Source organism: Brachyhypopomus gauderio, chromosome 10 (genome assembly GCF_052324685.1).
Source record: "Brachyhypopomus gauderio isolate BG-103 chromosome 10, BGAUD_0.2, whole genome shotgun sequence".
In the NCBI taxonomy this organism is placed as follows: Eukaryota; Metazoa; Chordata; class Actinopteri; order Gymnotiformes; family Hypopomidae; genus Brachyhypopomus; species Brachyhypopomus gauderio.
Genome location: NC_135220.1, coordinates 5,457,831 through 5,478,477, shown reverse-complemented (window position 1 = coordinate 5,478,477; position 20,647 = coordinate 5,457,831). Strand labels below are relative to the sequence as shown.

The following is a 20,647-nucleotide window of genomic DNA, read 5'->3' as shown; positions in this document are numbered from 1 at the left end:
AGTGGATTCTTACTTTCAAATCTCGGATCTACTCAAGTTTTCATTTCAGGATACACAACCTTTTCCTTTAATCTCAGATTTAAGTATTCAACCAGAAGTGAATATCATGAGACTAGGAACTAAAAGTGAATATTGGAAATTTAAACTTTTCATAGAAAATGAACTTGAATCTAAACATTAAATCTGTGTGCTTTTGTCAACCAGAGTTTGTAATTCTGAATACAAGTGTAAGGCCTTATGAGTACTAGAAATGTGAACTATTATTCTTACCATCATGAAAAATCTCTCCTGACTCCTGTTAACAAGCACTGGAAACAGTTTATTGTTCTTAAAAGTCAATGACTTTACATTTTTAGCATAATAGGAAACATGATTACAAATGCAAAAAGACTCAGACAATCAGAAAAGCGTGAATGTACATACAGACAGCACTACGTCTACAAACCCTGACTTTCAGCTTACCAGAAAATTACTTTATTGACCTTGTACTGAAGACCACGGACCCACAAGCTCTATCCAGCATGGATAAAGTGTTTGCTTTAAAAATAAGACCTATGTTTTACTGAACATAATCCATTGAAATTACCATCACTGATTATAATAAATGTCTACAAGCGAAGCAAGATTAAAAGCCATAAGTTAGCAATGTGAAATAAAACAGGAAAGAAAATCTCAAATTCCTGCATGATATGCCAAATGTAAATATACTTAAAATCCATGAAGACTAAAATAATAACTTGTGAAATATTAAATGCAAAGAACAGTTTGTTTATATGAGAGAGAGAGAGAGAGAGAGAGAGAGTGTGTGTGTGTGAGTGAGAGAGAGAGAGAGAGAGAGAGAGAGTGTGTGTGTGAGAGAGAGAGAGAGTGTGTGTGTGTGTGTGTGAGAGAGAGGGAGAACTAGGACCATAAACTAAACTAAATATTTGTACAATGACATCATGTAAAATCTGAAGCTTGTCAGATCAGAATTCCTGACGTGGCAAATATGGGACAGTCATCACTCGTTGGGATTGGGATTTGCGTCTGGATACTGGGAGAGGTCGAAGGTCAACACCTTACTGATAACACAGTCTCCTTGCTGCAGGCAGACAGAAGGTAGAGACACATTAAGGGATCAGGGAGTCTTAACTGTTTAGTCAAAAAACACATCGACTCGTTCAGTGTGTCAAGGTTTGTGAGTGCACTGACCTCAGGATACACTCCAATGAGGGAGTCAGCTTTAGTGTAGAACTCCTCCTTCAGGGAGATTACAATGGCCTGGAAGTTGTGAACTGACTGATCCTTGATGTAATTAGCGACCTGTGGGGGGGAGACAAATTCAGTACAAGCAAACCATCACCTCTGACTAGATACTCATTTCAGGGTCTTGGCTGCAGAGGCCTTCTATACTGCTGAGGAATACAGCAATAATGAGAGCATAAACAGTTCTGAACAGCAACTCTGGCATAAAGGGAGCGGAGACACAGACCTTGCCGATGTTGGTGTTGTCCAAGGCTGCATCGATCTCATCAAGAACAAAGAAAGGAGCAGGTTTGTAGCTGTAGGGGTGCAGAGGAAGACCCGTGAGACTTTACACCCTGTTACAGGTACATTCACTCTCTGAGCGGGGTGGGCGAGGGGGACCTGCCTGGACCAGCTGTGCTCACCTGTGGATGGCGAAGAGTAGTGCCAGGGCGGCCACAGTCTTCTCCCCTCCCGACAGGTTGTCCATTGGCCTGAACCGTTTCCCAGGGGCCACACAGTTATAGTTGATCCCATCCAGGTAAGGCTCCTCCGGATTCTCCGGCCCCAGAAAAGCCTGCAGCGACAGAAGCCTCGTAGTTTTGACGCAATCACACCATTGGACGTCTTTGAACGCAACTCCCAGCAGAACTACACACTTCAACTGCACCGGATTAACTACCATGGACCGAACTATATAAACTATTACAGTTTATTTCCCTGCAGAAACATTTATTGTAGAAAAACCGTTACGTCAGGTTTTCATTATTTGGGCAACGTAATCAAAATTTACATTTAGATATCTAGAAAATATCTAGATTTATCTAGAAAAGGTTCGGCCATATCGCCCAGCTCTGTGATGGAGCAGTCAGTCCTGTCTGAGCACCAGGAGAAGACGTCCAGAAACCACGCAGCTCACGTGTGCCGGGTGACGACGTGCGTAAGCTCACCTGAGCGCTGCTGTTGCGCGAGAGTGCTTTGTAGATCTCGTCGATGTTGGTGGCGACAGATTCGAAGCAGGCGTTGAAGCGGTCGTAGCGCTCCTTCTTGATCTGCTCAAACGCCTGCTTGGCCTTCTTCGCCCTCTTCCTCGCCGCCTCAAACTCTGAAAACGTCAACGGCACCAATTTTAGACGCTTCAGGCTCAAAGCAGCTTCTCGTCTATTAAGGGTCGCATACATAGACGTGTCCACGTCCACGCAAAACGTGATCTTCCGATTTCCCTCATATCTGTCGAGCTAGGAGACGACCTGCTAGTCAGCGAGGACGAGGGGACGCTCACCGTCGCTGGTCTCCTGGAACTTGTCCCTCACGCTCTCCAGCTTCTCCATGGCCTTCATGTTGGGTGCGCTGATGCGCTGCAGAATGCTCTGCTGCTCGTTGAGCCGCTGCTGCAGGGCGTTCATCTCACCCTTGATCTCATCATCAGACAGGGCGTCCTGCACCCAACACGCCCATGTTAGTCAGCTGCGATACAGCCCCTTCAGCTACACCAAGTAATGAGGGTGAAGTCCACCAAGTAAACACAGTAACAGCATCAGACATGAACACAAGACCCATAAGTGATCGTCATTTAGATAAACTAGAAAAGGAAAAGAAGCGTGGTAGAGGGTAAGCACTGTGTGCAGAGCTTCAGTCTCAGGACATCAAACATCATTAAGAGCAATCATTCAACATTTTCCCTTATGGTTATTAAAAGGTTCTTTTATTCCGCTTTATGAAACTATTAACCATCATGGATTTTAAAGAACACCCGGACACTGACCCTCCCACCCCACTGATTTTGGAAAATGTCTTCATACTATAATTATTCAGATTTAAATGGTCACTGGCCAGTAAACTGGTGTGGAGTCATTCTAGAGAAATGTAGTTAGAACCAAAAGGGTGCAGTATATTTGGGTGTAGTACACATTTGGGTGTAGTTCACATGTGGGTGTAGTATATCATTGGGTGTAGTCCACATGTGGGTGTAGTATATCTTTGGGAAGAACTGAATGTGCATGGGTGCTGAGTGACCTTGAGGTCGTCCGACAGACTGCTGTAGTCGATCTCGATCAGCGCCTCCTTGGCGAGGACAGTACTGGACGTCTTCTGACTGCTGCTTAAACTCTCCTCCTGACTGCTGCCCTGCAGCGTACACACACACACACACACACACACAGACACACACACACACACATCACCACATGCTCTCTGGCAGAGGTCTACATGACTGTCAGAGGTCTATGAGAAGTATTTAAGGGACGGAAATCCCTGGTTTAAGACCCCTGTGTGTTTAGGACATCATGTTCTCCTGGGACCCAGAGTATGCTGTAAGCATCATTAATTTAACTGGAAACATAGAAGAACAGTGTGTGAATTAACTGACTGTCATACTGCAACAGTGCCAGAAGCTCTTCCTGGGTTTATTTTACATAATTAAACAGGGGCAGAGTTAAAACCCTACCAATACCGCCATTCTGGCTGTTTATTTTACATAATTATACAGGGGCGGAGTTAAAACCCTACCAATACCGCCATTCTGGCTGTTTATTTTACATAATTATACAGGGGTGGGGTTAAACCCCTGGCAGTAGGTCCTTCTTGGTGTTTATTTTACATAATCAAAACAGGGGCGGGGTTAAAGCCCTGGCAGTAGGTCCTTCTGGATGTTTATTTTACATAATCAAAACAGGGGCGGGGTTAAAGCCCTGGCAGTACCTCCTCCTGGCTGATGTCGTCCATGGTGCCTGACCTGAGGGGCAGGCGGATGTCCTGCATCTTACAAGCCTGTAGCAGGTTGTGTCTGTCACTACGTTTCTGCTCCGACTTGGTCTCAATGGCTGTTACCTCCTTCTGGAGCTGAGTAAGGTCCCTAACACACACACACACACACACACACACACACACACAGTGAGGACTACAGCGGTTCTCCCACCACTCTTCCTCAAAGCAGCAGCGTGTGAAGAGCGAACTCACTTGTTGGCTCCTCCGAGCTTCTTACGGATCTCCTCCATTTCATGGTTTTTGTCGTTGACCTCGGACTTCTTGGCAAGATGCTGGTTCTTCAGGTCCTGCAGCTGTGCCATGGTCTCATCAATGATCTTCATGTGCCGCTGCTCCTCCTGTTCAAAGGTGGTTGAACAGTCAGAAGACCAAGCGGAGCAGATTACAGTTCCCGGTGGGCAGTGATGTTCGTCATGGAGTAAATGACTAATCTAGTGAGTTAAACTTCTCTAACTGAGCAGAAAACGCCCCCGTGTCCTGATTCTACTTATCCTTTGTGGTATATGTAATATCTCCATTATGGTTATGTATTATGTCTTCCAGAACTCTACCTTCTTCAGTCTCTCAACCCCACACTCATCTTTCTTTGTGGTGTATATATATGTCTCCATTATTGTTATGTAATACATTTTCCAGTGCTGGTCCTCAGTTCTGTACCCTCGTCAGTCTCCATCTCACTCTCGTCTTTCCTTGCGGTGTATGTAATGTCTCCATTATTGTTAGTTATGTAATGTTTTCCAGAGCTCTACCTTCTTCAGTCTCTCGATCTCACTCTCATCTTTCTTCACCGTCTGTTCCCACATGATGACCTTCTCCTGGTCTTCCTTCAGCTGGTTCTTCTCGTAGTCCAGCTGGATAGCCAGGCGGGTCTTCTGGGTCTCAAACTCCAGGCTGGGATAAAATGAATAGAGGGGGAGTGGGCGGGGTTAGAATCCAGTGACCTCGGAACCAAAAGGTCATAGCCAACATTTACAAAACAAACACTGCTACATAAAAACGATGGGGAAGAACCCAACAATGTAAAGCCTGTCACTAAAAAACAAGACCTGTACAATATAATCTACTATTTACTTTAATTTAATCACTTAAGATTATTCTCCTACAGGTCCCACTGAAAGAGCATACAGCATAATCCATCCATCACAGCAATAAAGCTCACTGCTTTTGAACCCACACCCTAGATAAAACTCACCGTTTTTTGGCGATCTCATTCTGCCTCTTGACTTTCTCCTCCTCAAACTCACGAATGTTTCGGACCCCGATCTCCTTACAGAACTCGACAAACACCTCGTCCTCCACCTGGGAAAGGACACGGTCGTGGATGAGAACGACGTGGGGAGCACATTTTCCGTGACATGTTCCGGTTCAGGTCTTGCTGCCTACCAAGTTCATGCGATCTTTCAGCTCTTTCATGTCTCTCTCACGTGATTGGACGATCCTCTTGATGTCGTTGATTCGAGGTCCAAAATTGGCAAGCTCACTCTCCAGTTTGGATTTTTCCTAAAATTCAAACCATTTAAGAGTAGAGTGGGTTCAGTAGACCTATCCAATAAGAACCAACGACATCCCCAAGTTTCAGACAGTAATCACGTGTTAATTGTGGCTTTTGGGCATCACTCATACCACACTGTGCCCGTCTAAAAGACTTGGCGCAAGTTCTGGAAAATACAAAATGGCCGCAAACAGCAGCAGGGCTGCACCTGCATGTTGAGAGCCAGGTGGCGTGTTTTGGTCTGCTCCAGGTCACTCTGGGAGTACTTCAGACGCATCTGGAGGCCATGAGCCTGCGACTGCACCTGACGTAGCTCCGCCTCCTTCCTCTTCGCCTTCATCTGCTCCTAAAACGTCAAAAAACAGCCACGTTCAGCCAACTCAGCCCCCTTCCCCAGCTTGGCCGTCCCTGCACCTGGACAGGACTGGGCGCGGTCAAGGTCACCTTCAGCTCATCCGTCAGTTTCTCCTTCCTCTCCTTCAGCTTGTCCACGGCCTTCTCGTCCCAGCGGCGAGCTTTAGCCTTCAGATCGCTCGCTCCTCCTGAGATCACACCAGACTTCTGGAACAGGGTTCCATCCAGAGCTACCGTCTAGACCGAAAGGAAGAGATCAGACTCAGCACAAGAGCGAGAGTCAGCTCCACACTGGGCCAAATGACTCTTAAAAACGTCAAGAAGAACTTGAATCACACATGACTGAAATAACACTGATATTGCCAGTCTGCCAGCTCTCGGGCAGAGATCACAGTAACCCTGAGCCCCTGCCAGGTTTGTGGGGGCACCTTGTGTCTGTAGGGACCACCAAAAGCGATCCTGCGTGCATCCTCCACGTTCTCGCACACCAGGGCGTTCCCGCAGGCGTACTGCAGGGCCTTCTTGATCTGCGGTGGTTCGTAACGGATCACGTCGATGACCAGCTTGGCCCCACGCAGCTCACGAAGCTTCTCGTCAGTGGGCTTGACCTTGAGAAGAAACACACCTTCAAGAACTTTCCTAATTTCTGAACCTGAAATTTCTTAAACGACCATGACTGCACTGCAGTGTTTATCCATTTGCTACCATAAAACTAAGGGTTAAGGGTTAGGGGTTAGTGTACCTCCAGGTAATCGAGGGGCAGGAAGGTCTCGGGTTCCCCCCTCTGCTCCTTGATGTACTGGATGCAGTCACGTCCTGTCTTCTCAGAGTCCACAATGATGGCGTCCATGTTCTTGCCCAGAACCTTGGTCACAGCGATCTGATATTTCTTCTGAGTGGGCTGGCATAGGTCGATAAGTCTTCCATACTGAGGATGAGGAGAGACTCATGACCGCAGAGAAACACCCAACACGTGTGCCAGAGTGAAATACTAGGTAACTGCAGCAGTATTATAGCAGTGTGTTTTTGTAGTAATAGTAATGATCTTAAGAGCTTGATGATCTTTGTTCATGCATATCTTATAAAAATTATTTATTAGTAAATATTTAATTTTTAATATTTAATATTTAATTACATGTAATAAAAAATATGATAAAATAATCACAATTTTGGTGGTTGAAATATATTTAGTTCCATTTTTGATAGGATATTAATAATTTCATGGCATTGCATAGCAGTAATGCATGTGGGGGCCTGTGCTGTGCTGTGGGCCTGTGCTGTGCGGGGGGGCTGTGCTGTGGGCCTGTGCTGTGCGGGGGGCCTGTGCTGTGTCCGTACCACTGATCCAGGGTAGAGTCTTTTGATGCTCTCCATGATTTCAGCTTTGCGCTGCTGCCGGCTGTTCTCCTGCCTGTCTATACGGGCGTCACCGAGCTGTTCCATCACCTGGTGGAGAAGAGCACAGTGTGTGAAGGAGGCTTAACATCAACATGACAGGATATTTATACATAACACCTATTAACAACATATACGTAACACCTATTAACATATACATAACACCTATTAACAACATATACATAACACCTATTAACAACATATACGTAACACCTATTAACATATACATAACACCTATTAACAACATATACATAACACCTATTAACAACATATACATAACACCTATTAACAACATATACATAACATCTATTAAACAGTTACATCTATTAATTCAACATGTGTACAACAATTAGAATATTATGTTTAATAAATGGCCTCCCCCACTCTGTCTAAAGACCCCACACCCGCCCCGCTCCCGGTACAGACCCCACACCCGCCCCGCTCCCGGTACAGACCCCACACCCGCCCAGCTCCCGGTACAGACCCCACACCCACCCAGCTCCCGGTACAGACCCAACACCCGCCCCGCTCCCGGTACAGACCCCACACCCGCCCCACTCCCTGTACAGACCCCACTCCCTGTACAGACCCCACACCCGCCCCACTCCCTGTACAGACCCAACACCTGCCCTGGCGAACGAAAATTGTTGACGTTGTTGAGGCCGTATACTCCAGCGCTAGGAATCTAGCACTAGGACCCTGGAGCGGTTATTTTCTGCATGGTCCTAGCGCTAGATTCGGCAAAGTTCACATCGCGCCAGAACAACTGAACAACACACACTTATAATAATTTAATGCCTCCCCTCATAAAATTCCAGACATTTAAAGACATTTTTAGGCCTTGAATATGGAAAACTAAATTTAAGACATTTTAAGACTTTTTAAGGACCCGCGGGTACCCTGATAGACCCAACACCCGCCCCGCTCCCTGTACAGACCCCACACCCGCCCCGCTCCCTGTACAGACCCCACACCCGCCCCGCTCCCTGTACAGACCCCACACCCGCCCCGCTCCCGGTACAGACTCCACACCCGCCCCGCTCCCTGTACAGACCCCACACCCGCCCCGCTCCCGGTACAGACCCCACACCCGCCCCGCTCCCGGTACAGACCCCACACCCGCCCCGCTCCCGGTACAGACCCCACACCCGCCCCGCTCCCTGTACAGACCCCACACCCGCCCCGCTCCCTGTACAGACCCCACACCCGCCCCATTCCCTGTACAGACCCCACACCCGCCCCACTCCCTGTCCCCTGTAGGCGGTACCTGGTTAAGCTCCATGTTAATTTCATCAATCCTCCTCTTCGCTTGCTCCACCTCCTCTGTTAGCTCCTCCTCCATCCTCTTCTGCTCATCCAGCGACTGCCTTTTTTATAAATACAAATTTTAAATGGTTTTGGCTACACTAGACATTTTACAGTCTTTTTCACTTACTGATTTATTTGCCATCATTTCATAACATGCATTAACATTAAATGAATGTACTTTAGGACGGGATCAAGACTGAATGATAAATAAATGAGTGAGTTAAAGTCATACTATGCTGTTATTTTAAACTTATACAGCTCCTGGGTGGGTGTAAAGGTCAGAGCTTCAGTGGTTTCAAGCGCTGGTACCTGCTGGTGGTGATGTAATCGTCAAGCTTCTCAATCCGTTTCTGGTTTTCCTCGATCTCCCTGATCTTCTGCTTGATCTTAGCCTGTGGACAAAGCAACACTCACGCTTCAGTTACCGGAGGCGGGCAGCCGTACACTCGCCCTTCTCTACGTGGCTGTCTGGACCTTGTGACCAGTACCTCCGTCTCAACTTTCTTCCTCTCCTCCAGGTCCAGACGGTCCTGATCCGCTTTCTGGTCGCGGTTAAACTTCTCCAGCTCCTGAGCCAAGGTGGCAGCGCGTTTGCTGGCCTCCTCTTTCAGACGGTGGTACGCTTTCACCTGAGGGACGCAGGAGACACAGAGCGCAGCGGCGTGGTTATGATGACTACTCACTGAAGCAGCCAAGAGAGGCAGGCCAAATTAACCCACGAATAAAACACAGTGAAAAAATTACAACTCAAATGGACAGAACGTACAGCAGAAAAGCTGACGGTTGTGGCTTTTTGAAAGATTTGTACCATAGTATGGTTTTTGAGAAACAGTAAAGCAGGCCTTTCAACTCTCTGCCTCAGGCCAACTGCCCTGCACAGGTCCTAGTCTACCAGGCCCAGCTCAGAGCTAGTGAGCAGCCCCGGTAGAGAACCAGGGCCTGGACCTCCTGCTACAAACTAGTGGAGTACATTACACACGTGAGCCGAATCATACAATTAGTAAAGAAATAAAACAACTCTGGAGTGGCGAGTGCAGTGAGTGTCTGACCTGGTTCTCCTCCAGCTGGAGGTCCTGGCCCTGACTCTGTGCCTCCTCCTCCATGCGTTCCTCAAACTCCTGCCGGGCCATCTCCACGGCCCTCTGCTCGCGCTCCAGCTCATCCATGTCCGTCCGGCGTTTCTTGTAGCACTTCTGGGCGTTCTGCAGGGACTTGCGTGCCGCCTCCAGCTTCTTTATCTTGTGGGCCGTGTTCTCCTTGGCCTTGATGTACTGCGGCCTCTTCTGGTTCAGCTCTGCGTCCTTCTCCCTTGTGGACGGAGGAGACGTCACCAGTCAAGAGGCTACCATCATACCCACAATGCACCACGCCACACACATTACCATTATATTACCAGTTTAAAATGCTGTTTGCCCCTTCAAGTATTCATTTTTGTAGCTGCACTGATCCAGTATATGATAGTTCAGGTGACAACATCAATCCCTCAACTACGCAGTCAGTTCTTTACTACTTTTGCTTCTGGCTTTCCGTCTCTCTCACACTTTAGCTGCAGTCTGCTTAAACAAAATGTACACATCACTAGGAAAACAATGTATTATTTTTTCCCCATTTGCTGTTAACTCTGACACTGAAAAGATCCACCTGCCTCTGTCTGAGCTCCTGACACAGCACCAGCCCTAAGACAGGAGCGGCACCCCTCCCACACCAAAGCCCAACATCTGCTCACTTGATCTCCTTCTCCACGGTCTGCTGGTCTCGCATCATTTTGCCCAGCTCCTTCTTCTTCTCCTTCAGCTCCTCCTCCACGCGGTCCATGCGTCTGCGGTCCTTATCGATCTCCCGGTTGTGCTGGCCCAGCAGGCGATTCAGCTTCTCAATTTCCGCTTCGTTGTGGTACAGTTTGAAGAGCTGAAGCTGCACATTGGCCCTCACCACCTCGTCCTTCAGCCTCTGGTAGCGCTCAGCCTGAAGAGGAGGATGAGGAGGGTGAAGGTTCTTCGGATTACTGCTGTGACTCAGGCTGCTGTCACAGACACTATACAGATATAACTTCATCTGCTGGAATGGATCTAAATGGAATCTGGCTAGGTCCACATAGTACAGAATATGTTAAACATCACAGTCCTGAGCTTTGCCATACTGTTTCCAAACAGCTGAAGGAAAAAAAAAAAGTATTGTGAGACTTTAGTACCAGAATAACCTCAGACAATACTCAATACTGTGTTTCACTGTGGGGATGTGCCTTGGGGTAGGCGCGACTCCACGGTTCACACTCTGAGAGACCAGGGTTCTCCCCGAAAAGATCAGGCCGGACTCCGAAGTAAACTTCACCCAGATTTTAATCAGTGCAACAGACGTGAACATAGTCCCTCGGATCAGATAAAACAATAGTAAAACCTCGTACAATAAATGGCTCTGGCGATATGTCGGGGCACACTCGCTACCCCTCCAGGAAGGTCGTTCTTCCCGATAGATCTTCTGTTCGGCCTTTTAAACGAGTAGCCCCGCCCCCAACCTTGTTAGACTAAACCAACATCTTGGAGCGGGACCACACGTGCCGCCTGTTGGAACATCTATACAATACACATGAACATGATAATACACCATTGTTTGTTAATCACATCCTGCATGGTTATGATTTCCTGTCTTTCCCTTGTCCTCCTCCTACAGGATCAGTAGGACCCGTCTCCCCCCCTCTACTGCCGACCGTGGGCTCTACCGGCCAGCACCAGGGAAGCCCTGGAAGACGGTCCTCCCCCCCCTGAGAACATAGGACATCCGGTGAGCTATTAATCTGCATACCCATACATATACATACACACAGTCCAGGTGATGGGTCAAGTCTCTGACCCCATCACATTCACAAAACCTGATCAATTTGCAAGTCAATAATTTGCAGGTGAGCCTATACCTACATCACAAAAATTCACCAGTGTTCTACAAGCCTGCAAGACTGCAATTACAATACACAGTAATTCAGTCACCAAACACTCAGCTTGTCCTCATTATAGACATTTAAAGAGATGTTAGTAACTACTTACTTTTCATTACTTATATAATTTCAACAATGTCAAGTAGAATCCAATTATGTAAATTATGGAATGAGTACAACCAGAAAGACCAGAAATGTAACCAGAGCTCTCACACACTAAGTGGAAATAAAAGAAAACGACAAAGGGGAAACCATGGAAACACACCAGAAACCCTCCAACACAGAGAGAACGTTACGTGTACGAGGGATCAGAAGGTAGGTGAGAAGGTAGCAGGCAGAAAGGTCACCTCCTCTTTCTCCTGCTTGGCCTCCTTGCGTTCTGCCGCTATGTTCTTCTTGCGATGGTAGTTAAACTGCGTGTCCTCCTCGGCCTTCACCATCTCCTTCTTACGGCGGTCGTACTCCTGCGCCAGCTCCCCAGAGCGGGAGATCTCTTCAAAGAGGGCTGTTCTCTCCTTTGGGTTCTTCATGGCTATGGACTCTACCGCACCCTGTAACAAAAACATCACACCAGAAATGGAGGGCGAAATAATTCAGCACACCATTTCCTGACCAGGATTTAACAACAAAAATACACAAGCTACAGCACAACAGGTCTCTCACTCAAGAGCACAACGACGAACCTGAAAGACGAGGAAGTTTCTGGCCTTAATGAGAATGCCTAACTTCTCCAACTCCTCACTGTACTCAGACAGGCCTACCACTTTACTATTAATGCGATACTCCGATGATGAACCTGTCAGAGGAACAGAGAGTGAGGTGAGAGACAGATCACAAAACACCATAGTAAAAAGTCTCCACAGATAAGAGTAGCAATCAGCTCATCAAAATCTCATTAACATCCTCTAATATTATTATAAATCTCTCATTAATTTCCCCTAATTGAGGTGCAGGCCTCACCTATGATGATACGGGTGAAGGCGCACTCCTCTCCACCCTCCTCCTGGTACACCATGCTCACGTAGGCGCGGTTTGCGGCGGGCTTCCCCACAGGGGCGCCGTGAATCAGGTCCTTCAGGGTCTTCACTCGCAGGTTGCTGGTCTTCTCAGCCAGTACGAAGCTGATGGCATCCATAAGGTTGGACTTGCCTGAAGAGACCAACACACACACAACACTAAGGAAACGTACTTCCACTGTACAAACATATTTATTTACAGCTTGGGATGATTCCAAAGACAATGAGAATATGCATCAAATGTCCAGTTTCATGAAGATGGCTAAAAATGCAACTACATCTGCAGAAGTTGTTGTAACTCTCACGTACTGGTTGATAAGGGAGCTGGGGACTATGTACCACCATGATCATGGACGACCCTCAAGAGTACACATCTTATACAGCAACCCCTAACGTACTTTTACTGCTTTTCTATCAAAACCACTCTGCTTCATAAACAACGAAAACACATTTAGCTTACTGTTGGCTAGATTAACAATGTTGCATAAGTCATCATATATAAGTAAAACTGTCTTCACGACGCAAACAGCATACACGCTGAGCTAACACTATCGAGGTTAGCTTAGCTGCTAACGGACGCGCTAGCGGCCAGAGCTCGCGCCCTCAGCTCGCGCCAGCTCGGCCTACTTCACCACCTCCACAACGGCTGCGAGTCGCTTACCTGATCCATTGGGTCCAATAATTGCTGTAAATTTATGGAAGGGGCCGATTATTTGTTTTCCTTTGTATGATTTAAAATTTTCGATCTCAATTAATTTTAAGTAACCCATCTTGAAATGTTTGGTATTGAAACAAAACGAAAAAAAACGTCAGGCTGTTAGCCAGCTAGCTGGTTAGCTAGCGAGCTAAAATTGCCGCTAACACTGCAGTGTGTACAAATGAAAACCTGTGCTGTTAAATTTGTCCTGCAACTGAAAGCGTATTAACCCTAACCGAGCGGCACCACACGGTATTTGAGTTTGTAAACCCCAGGTGGTTAGCAGTATTTTTTAAGCTTTCGGATTCCCATTGCAATGTTGGGTTGGCAGCCCTGCAAACTTCTAGTGAAGGAAAACAGTCGCTGCGCGCGCACTACAAAACGCGTGAACGAGCCAATTATCGCGAGATTTAGATGCGAAGATGAGAGGGACCATAAAACCATCATAAAACGCCCGAGCAGAGTACAGAGACCAGTTTAAGATTAACGTTAGCATTACGTTACAGAATCACCCAATATAATACGTATAATTTATAATTATACAAATATACCTAGGTATTTATTGTTAACACATAAAAAGATATAGCTCTCTTTAACATGCGAACAGAAATAGATTATTTGGGACCGTCTCACAGTACGCAAATTATACATATTAAAACGACAAATATTTTACGCAGTGTTTTCATGTGCAACTTTTTTTTTCATTCACATGAGCAAGGGTACAGTGTATGTAATAAGTGATGTGATAGTAAATTGCAAAACCTATTATTTCACTAGATCTCATATTTCAGATTGTTTCGATTTAGTTTGATTTCAAATCTTATGAAATGTAGAACTATCATTTCAGATTCAGAGTTCACTGAACATATCTTGCAGTCTTAACCACGTGTTTCACTCCAGTCTTTGTGGGCCTCATTACAGTTGGTCTGTTAATTATAAACATTTCTAGCATATAATCCAATATCCTATAAAGCAGTTATGCAGTTATGAATAACATTAGCGGGTCAGGGGCCCCACAGGGTCAACGTGGCGGTGCGGGGCTGGAAACAACAGCCTTCCTATGATGAGTCGAGTGCTTTAACCACTGAGCTACCAATACCAATTCCGAGCACTTTAAGGACATATGCATATTAGAATAAGTTAGAAGTGTGATCTTCAGCACAGATCAATAGCAGTGAAATGCACGTTATATGTGCGCTAGGGGGCGCTCCACAGCGCTGCCATTGTCATACCGAAGAGACACAGCGCAGCGCAATTCAACCATGAACGACAACCTACCAGGAAACGCTCGTGGTGGCGTCCAGGGTTCTTGGAAGCGCAGCGCGTGTCATTTATCCTTACAATAATAAATCCACGAAAATCCCACGTTTAGGTTGAACAGGCAGTACTTTATGATGCATGTGAGTTAGCTTGCTGTTTTGCGAATAATTATTGGAACTACTAATAATTTTGTGAATTTGGAGCAACGTATGCATATACATATTTTAACCCCACAAAATGTCCCAATTGTAAAACTCCTTATATAGAATTTTCTATGACAGTCACACCTCCGTGAATAAGAATCGACTGCTCCGCGTAACAACGGAAACGCAATGTCAGAGAGAGAGAGAGAGATTTAGAGGTGACCCACACATAGGACATTAAGATTGCGTTACATTAGATTTCAGTAACGTTTGTACACGCAGTAACCGCCACTGCTACAAGGAAATATTGATCCATAATGGAGCAAAGAAATGTTTAGTGACTTCATCTTCTGAGCCACACACTGGTGGAACAGAGCCAGATCAAATCACACACACACACACGTGATCAGTCTTTCTCAGAATATTCCTGGAAAGTGGTGCGCTGCCTCGGTACAAGGGAAAGACTGTAAAAATAAACGTGGGACACAGGTTCGCGGACCGAAGAGCTGAATGAGCAGTACACATTCGGAACTAAAGGAATCACAAAAACCAGAGCCTCAAATACGCAATCTAATATAATCCGATTCTTAAACATTAGGGGAAAAGATTCGGGGATCGTTGCGAACAAGCCTGCGTTTTCTTGTACGACACGAGGTTCGTACAGCCTGCCCATTGTTTTTGTTAAATATAATTTCATAAATCATTTTCCAATTGGACAAATCTCCGCTAAAGGCGAAGAGAAAGCTTTCATTTCGCAAATTGTACTTTTAAACAAGAAGGAATCCGCCACCCCTCGAGCCAGTATGATGTTGTTGTGCATTTTTAAAATTGGAACTAATTAATACCTGGAAGCGTACGAGCACAGTTGCCTGTGCTGCAGCCGTCGGGCTTGTGTTCGCAGTGTAATGGACATTACTGGAGAAAGCTTTGGCTTCTTCTTCAATGGACAATTAACGCAGTGTACAATCTAAAGCGCTGACACGGGTCACCAAGCAGAGAAAGAGCGAGTTGGTGACAGAAAGAAAAAAGATCTTGGGTCTTTTCCGAGGACCACGTCGTCGAAGGTAAGATCATGTCTTATTTGTTCGTTTTACGCTTAATGCACAAAACACGGATCAAATCATGTAAAAAATTGCACTTAAAACGTTTATTCAAAACGTACGGTTATATAACGAGACAATTAAAAGTGAAAGGAAACCGAAGAACGCACATTTTATTCTTTAAATACACGGAAACACGCGCCACCTAAAAGTGTGATTATTAATTTACCAGTATTTTGTGTCCAAACATCTTACAAAATTATATGAAATATGAATTAACTAACAAAGATCGCGTATTTTCTGTTTTTTATATATATTCTGAATTCTTATCTTTTTAAATTGACGAATATTTCTCTAATCTTGCCTAATTTTCTTTTCAAAATAACTTAATAGGAAAGACAGCTTAAGAAGACGAGAGAAAAGTTACTATATCGTGATAATTAAAGCGCTTTAAAACAACATCAACTGACGACTCAGCTGCTACAAAATGGTGTTGATGAAACATTTACGTGTTAGCAAGTGTGAAAGGGGGTTTGTGACAGCTTTAAAGAGTCCGCACTGGTCTTCTATTAAGAAAAACTAAGAAATAATTGTAGCTGGCCAATACATCCTCGTCCTTACAACACATTCACACAAATCCTCAAACGGGCACCTCTTTTGTGTTTTGATACCTGTTTGCTTGTCACATTTTGTGTCTGATGTGGCATAGCAAGATGATTTCATCTCCCAAGTTTAAGTTTGTGCAAGGCAGATCAGAAGCGCATGCCAGCGTTTCTGACACGTGAAGGGGATTTGTTAAGCCACGACAGCATCCTTCTTAATCAAAGTCAGAATAATCAAATTAGACTAATCAAAGTCAGACTAATCAAAGTCAGATGTGTTTTAATACGCAGTACACCCGTATATAACTGTGATATAGCTAGTGTTTCCAGTGTAGTCAAAACTTTGTCTTAGTTACATCGAAAGAAAGGCGAAGCGTTGTCGTTAATTAAAGTATTGCTTTGAGTTGTGCCTGGCAAAGTATAGGTGATAACCAAAGAAACCTGGAAACTTTTTAAAGTTAACGACAGAGATGTGTTCAGGAAAGTTTTCAGGTACTGATAACGTCATTAGGTAACCCCGTTATATGTTAAGATTTATAGCCAGTTTCCCTCATATATATTTATTTCCACGTTTCCACAAACGTTTTCCACAAAAAGTGCAATACTGTTATATATATTTATATTTTAATAGTGTAGCTGGTATGTGGCACAATGAATGTTTGTAAGTTTATAATTTGCATATTGCAAACTAATAAAACCTTTAGAATTTATTAGATTTTCTGCAAGATTTCAAATTCTAAAGCACCCTACACAACCATGAGTTATCCTCAGTGCCCAGAAGCACTTGGTGTAGTCTAACACAGGCTGATATGCCACTTGATGTGTACAGCTGTAGGAACACATCAAAACACATCTTGTCTCTTTCAATATTTTTGATCAGAAACGTGTCATATGGCCCGTGTTTGCTTTGGTTAGTAATATTATCTTTCCAAACATTCTTGACATTCTCTTACTTCTGTTCCAAGACCTTGGATGGGGCACACACAGTGCATCTCAAAAGTAGCAGAGACCGAAGCACCTTCTGCGCAGAGGGGTCCCTGCGGACTTGATGCGGCTGGCCGGCCCGGCACGGCCCCGGCCCCGGCCCCGGCGCTGAGGTGCCGCGCGGCCCTCCCGAACCTCCGCGCGGAGAAGTGCGACTCTGCGGTCGGAGCAAAGACCCTGGAGCTGGAGCCCAGCGGGGCGGCCTCCGCTCACGACGCTGAGACGCTGAAGAGTGCCATGACTCACCTTCATGAGTCTGGTGAGGAGAAGAGTGACTCTCTTTTTTTACTTTGTACTGCTGCAGTACTGTATTGACAGAGTGCATCTTGGGAGTGTCATGCCAGCATAACAGCAGCGTGACCCCTTACTGTGTCTCGTCTCCCCTGTGTCTCACAACTGTGTTTCATCTGTGTCTCCTGTCCCCTGTGTCTCATCTCCTCCGTGTCTCGTCACTGTTCGTTATGTGGTACACAGGCTGGTACTGGGGCTCAGTTACAGCGTCGGAGGCCAAACAGCTTCTGCTTGAGGCGGTGGAGGGAGCGTTTCTGCTGAGGGACAGCTCCAACCCTGCGTACCTGCTCACCCTGTCCGTCAGAACCGCCCTCGGCACCACCCACCTGCGCATCGAGTATTCAGGGGGCGTGTTCGGCTTCGACTCCACCGCCGTGGCACGCCCTCATCTTCGTCAGTTCAAGGGCGCCGTGGATCTCGTACAGCACTACGCCTTAACCCACCAGCGGGAGGCGGAGTCTGGAGACGCCCCTGCACAAGTGGGCCTGGAGACCCCGCTCCAGTTGAAGCTCACGAGGCCACTCCGCAAAGCCGCGCCGAGCCTGCAACACCTGAGCCGCATGGTGATAAACCAGCACTGCGGTGACCACGCGGCCCTCCCACTGCCACGCCCACTCACACACTACCTGCTGGAATACCCCTTTCTCCTGTAGCCCTGGCAACAGCTCAGCACTCAGTATTTCGTTTTTAAATTCAGTGTTTGTTTCCATATTCTTCACATTTGAATCAAAGATGATGAGGTGAGATTAGCGTCGCCTCTCCATCCATCTTCTCCACGAATTTGTTGCAACAGGCAGCATGATTTACTGGAGCCATGATGATAAATCTGGGTTTATATATCAGTAACAGGTGAGAGCAATTCTGTGGTTTTAAGGTTATAAGTACTAATTTATCATAAATCTGACAATGTTAATAAAGTTTAAATATGAGTTATAAATCATCACATTTAAATATAAGCTATAAAATTGTTATGTGGTTGGCTAGGTTGTGTATTTGGCTTGGTAACGTGGTTGGCTAGGTTACGTGGTTGGCTAGGTTACGTGGTTGGCTAGGTTAAGCTAATTCAGATGAGTTTTTCAGGCTTTGTGCTCTGTGTTGCACACTACAGCAGCTTGGCCTAAACCAGATTCCACATGCTCAGACTACAAGGAAAAACAAACGTATCATGTTTGTGTATCGAGTGTCTGAAAACAATCAGGTTTGACTGGCTAAATTAATATAGAAACTACACTGTCCACTGTACCCTGTTTTTAGAATTTTTTTGTTTAAATTGTGGGAAAATACATGAACATACAGCAAAAATGTAAAATGAACACTAAAATCTCTAAACACCTAAATACCTAAACACAAGAAGCTTTTCTACAAAAGAAACCAAAGTGTCCACCACAGCATTCAGAAGGAGAAGGGCAAGATTACCACACAACCCACTGTATCAGAACCACTGCAGTGAGCCGGATCTTTGGATCTTTCGTGTAGAATCACGGTATACTGGGTGTTTTGGTTTTATAAGGGCGGTTAACTAATTCACTCTCTTACTGGAGTTGACTTGGTGGAGTGTGAAGTGTCATTAAGTCACACAGGTGCTGTTACGACCTCAAATCTCTTTAATAATACCTCTTAATATACTTTTTCAAATAAAGCTTTTTAGTTTTACAGTAATGGAAGTGACAGAAGACAGGATGGACAAATGTTTAAAAAAACAGATTGAAAGCCTTAATTAGGCTTATTGTAAATGGGGAAAAATCACGTTATTGTACTTACATGGATGTTAAATTTGTACAATCATCTGAATTTATTCATGGATCTCACAGTGAGTAATCCTGCAAGTTCACACATGTGTAATTGATCAAGAGAGTCAGGATTCTCCTCCACTCCCAAATACTTCTACTTTCACATTATTACTGAGACAAACTAGGAGTATTCTACAATAATAACTACAAGAGGCTAAGAGGGACCTTAGGACTACGACCACCTGCAGTCCTATAACTGTGTGTGTGTGTGCGTGTGTGAATGTGGTATAAAAAAACAGTGAATTGGTACTCTTTATACTTTATTGATATATATTCTATACGAATGTTGGAGCCGCACTCAGTGTTGTGTGTGTCTGTGTGTTGTCTCTCAGTGTGTGTGTGTGTGTGGCAGAGACCCATCAGCTGCATGCATGTGTAAAACATTTGGCTGATATAAACGAGTGTTCTTCTGTTCTTCTCTGGGTTCTTTTACCCAGCAGCGAATAATGGACCAGAAGAAAACACTTATGCTAATGAACTAGAAGAAACTGGGAGTTTTGGATTTACCTCCGTGGGATTTTATGTTTTGTTTTCATATGTAACAAACTCCATGTGGTCTGGTTTATTGTTTTTTTATTGTAACACCTTGGTTTTGATAAATTAAAAGTTACCCTGGTGGACTGCACACAGTAACCCTGCAGTTCAGAGAGCACACTGTGGTTCTTCTGTGGTGTTTTAAAAGGTCTAATGGCCCATGGGTGTTCCTGTGAACTGATACCTTCCCTGCCTTCGTGAGTCGGCCTGGTGCACCAGACAACTGCATGACATTACAGGACATTTGAGTCTGTAAAGTATGTGTGTTCTATTCCTGGAGTGATGGAGTTGTTCTTGCATGTGAAGAAGTGTCTCGGACGTAAGACACAGAACCCTGTTGTCTGGTGTGTGTTGGATGTGCACAGCAGGAAACATCAACGGAAACATCAGCGTGCAGCACAGCAGAGGCAGAGCTGAGCCTCCACCCTCCGTTCCATCACTACTGTATTCATGCATGGTGTAAAGATCTTTCTAGGACACAGGAGGAGGTGTGTGTGTGTGTGTGTGTGTGTGTGTGTGTGTGTGTGTGTGTGTGTGTGTGTGTGTGTGTGTGTGTGTGTGAAATAATGGTGTCTGTTCATACTTTAATCCTCACACTCCTGCAGGAAGACCCTATATATATTTGAGTTCTGACCCATTAAACCAGACCCAGCACTACTGATTCTGCTGCTGTGTCACCCCGTTACACAGACAATGTATAATTAATACAACAGACATTTTGAGATTTTTTACACTGTCCAGATGCATGTTGTAAACAAAATTTAAACTGCCCAAGTGATCTCACTGAAATATAATCCTAGCCTTGCAGTGACCCATTTT

General features: G+C 45.4%; 2 protein-coding genes across 2 annotated transcripts; one reads left to right on the top strand and one right to left on the bottom strand.

Moving 5' to 3' along the window:
• Nucleotides 1-298: 298 nt before the first annotated feature.
• LOC143525257 (structural maintenance of chromosomes protein 1A) lies at nucleotides 299-13,546 on the bottom strand. Its single transcript, XM_077018956.1, has 26 exons — nucleotides 13,149-13,546; nucleotides 12,432-12,620; nucleotides 12,155-12,267; nucleotides 11,819-12,022; nucleotides 10,266-10,504; nucleotides 9,589-9,847; nucleotides 9,028-9,168; nucleotides 8,849-8,931; nucleotides 8,499-8,598; nucleotides 7,175-7,282; nucleotides 6,579-6,764; nucleotides 6,265-6,444; nucleotides 5,927-6,073; nucleotides 5,691-5,828; nucleotides 5,374-5,490; nucleotides 5,183-5,289; nucleotides 4,740-4,881; nucleotides 4,183-4,328; nucleotides 3,925-4,078; nucleotides 3,241-3,351; nucleotides 2,507-2,663; nucleotides 2,175-2,329; nucleotides 1,650-1,801; nucleotides 1,472-1,541; nucleotides 1,192-1,302; nucleotides 299-1,081 (listed from the first exon to the last, which is right to left on the bottom strand). The coding sequence occupies exons 1-26, from the start codon at nucleotides 13,255-13,257 to the stop codon at nucleotides 1,001-1,003; spliced, it is 3,699 nt and encodes a 1,232-aa protein (XP_076875071.1). The 5' UTR covers nucleotides 13,258-13,546; the 3' UTR covers nucleotides 299-1,000.
• A 1,448-nt stretch (nucleotides 13,547-14,994) lies between these two features.
• LOC143525256 (suppressor of cytokine signaling 2-like) lies at nucleotides 14,995-19,948 on the top strand. Its single transcript, XM_077018954.1, has 3 exons — nucleotides 14,995-15,651; nucleotides 17,195-17,472; nucleotides 17,688-19,948. Exons 2-3 carry the CDS (start codon nucleotides 17,202-17,204, stop codon nucleotides 18,155-18,157), a joined length of 741 nt encoding a protein of 246 aa, XP_076875069.1. The 5' UTR covers nucleotides 14,995-15,651; nucleotides 17,195-17,201; the 3' UTR covers nucleotides 18,158-19,948.
• Nucleotides 19,949-20,647: the final 699 nt, after the last annotated feature.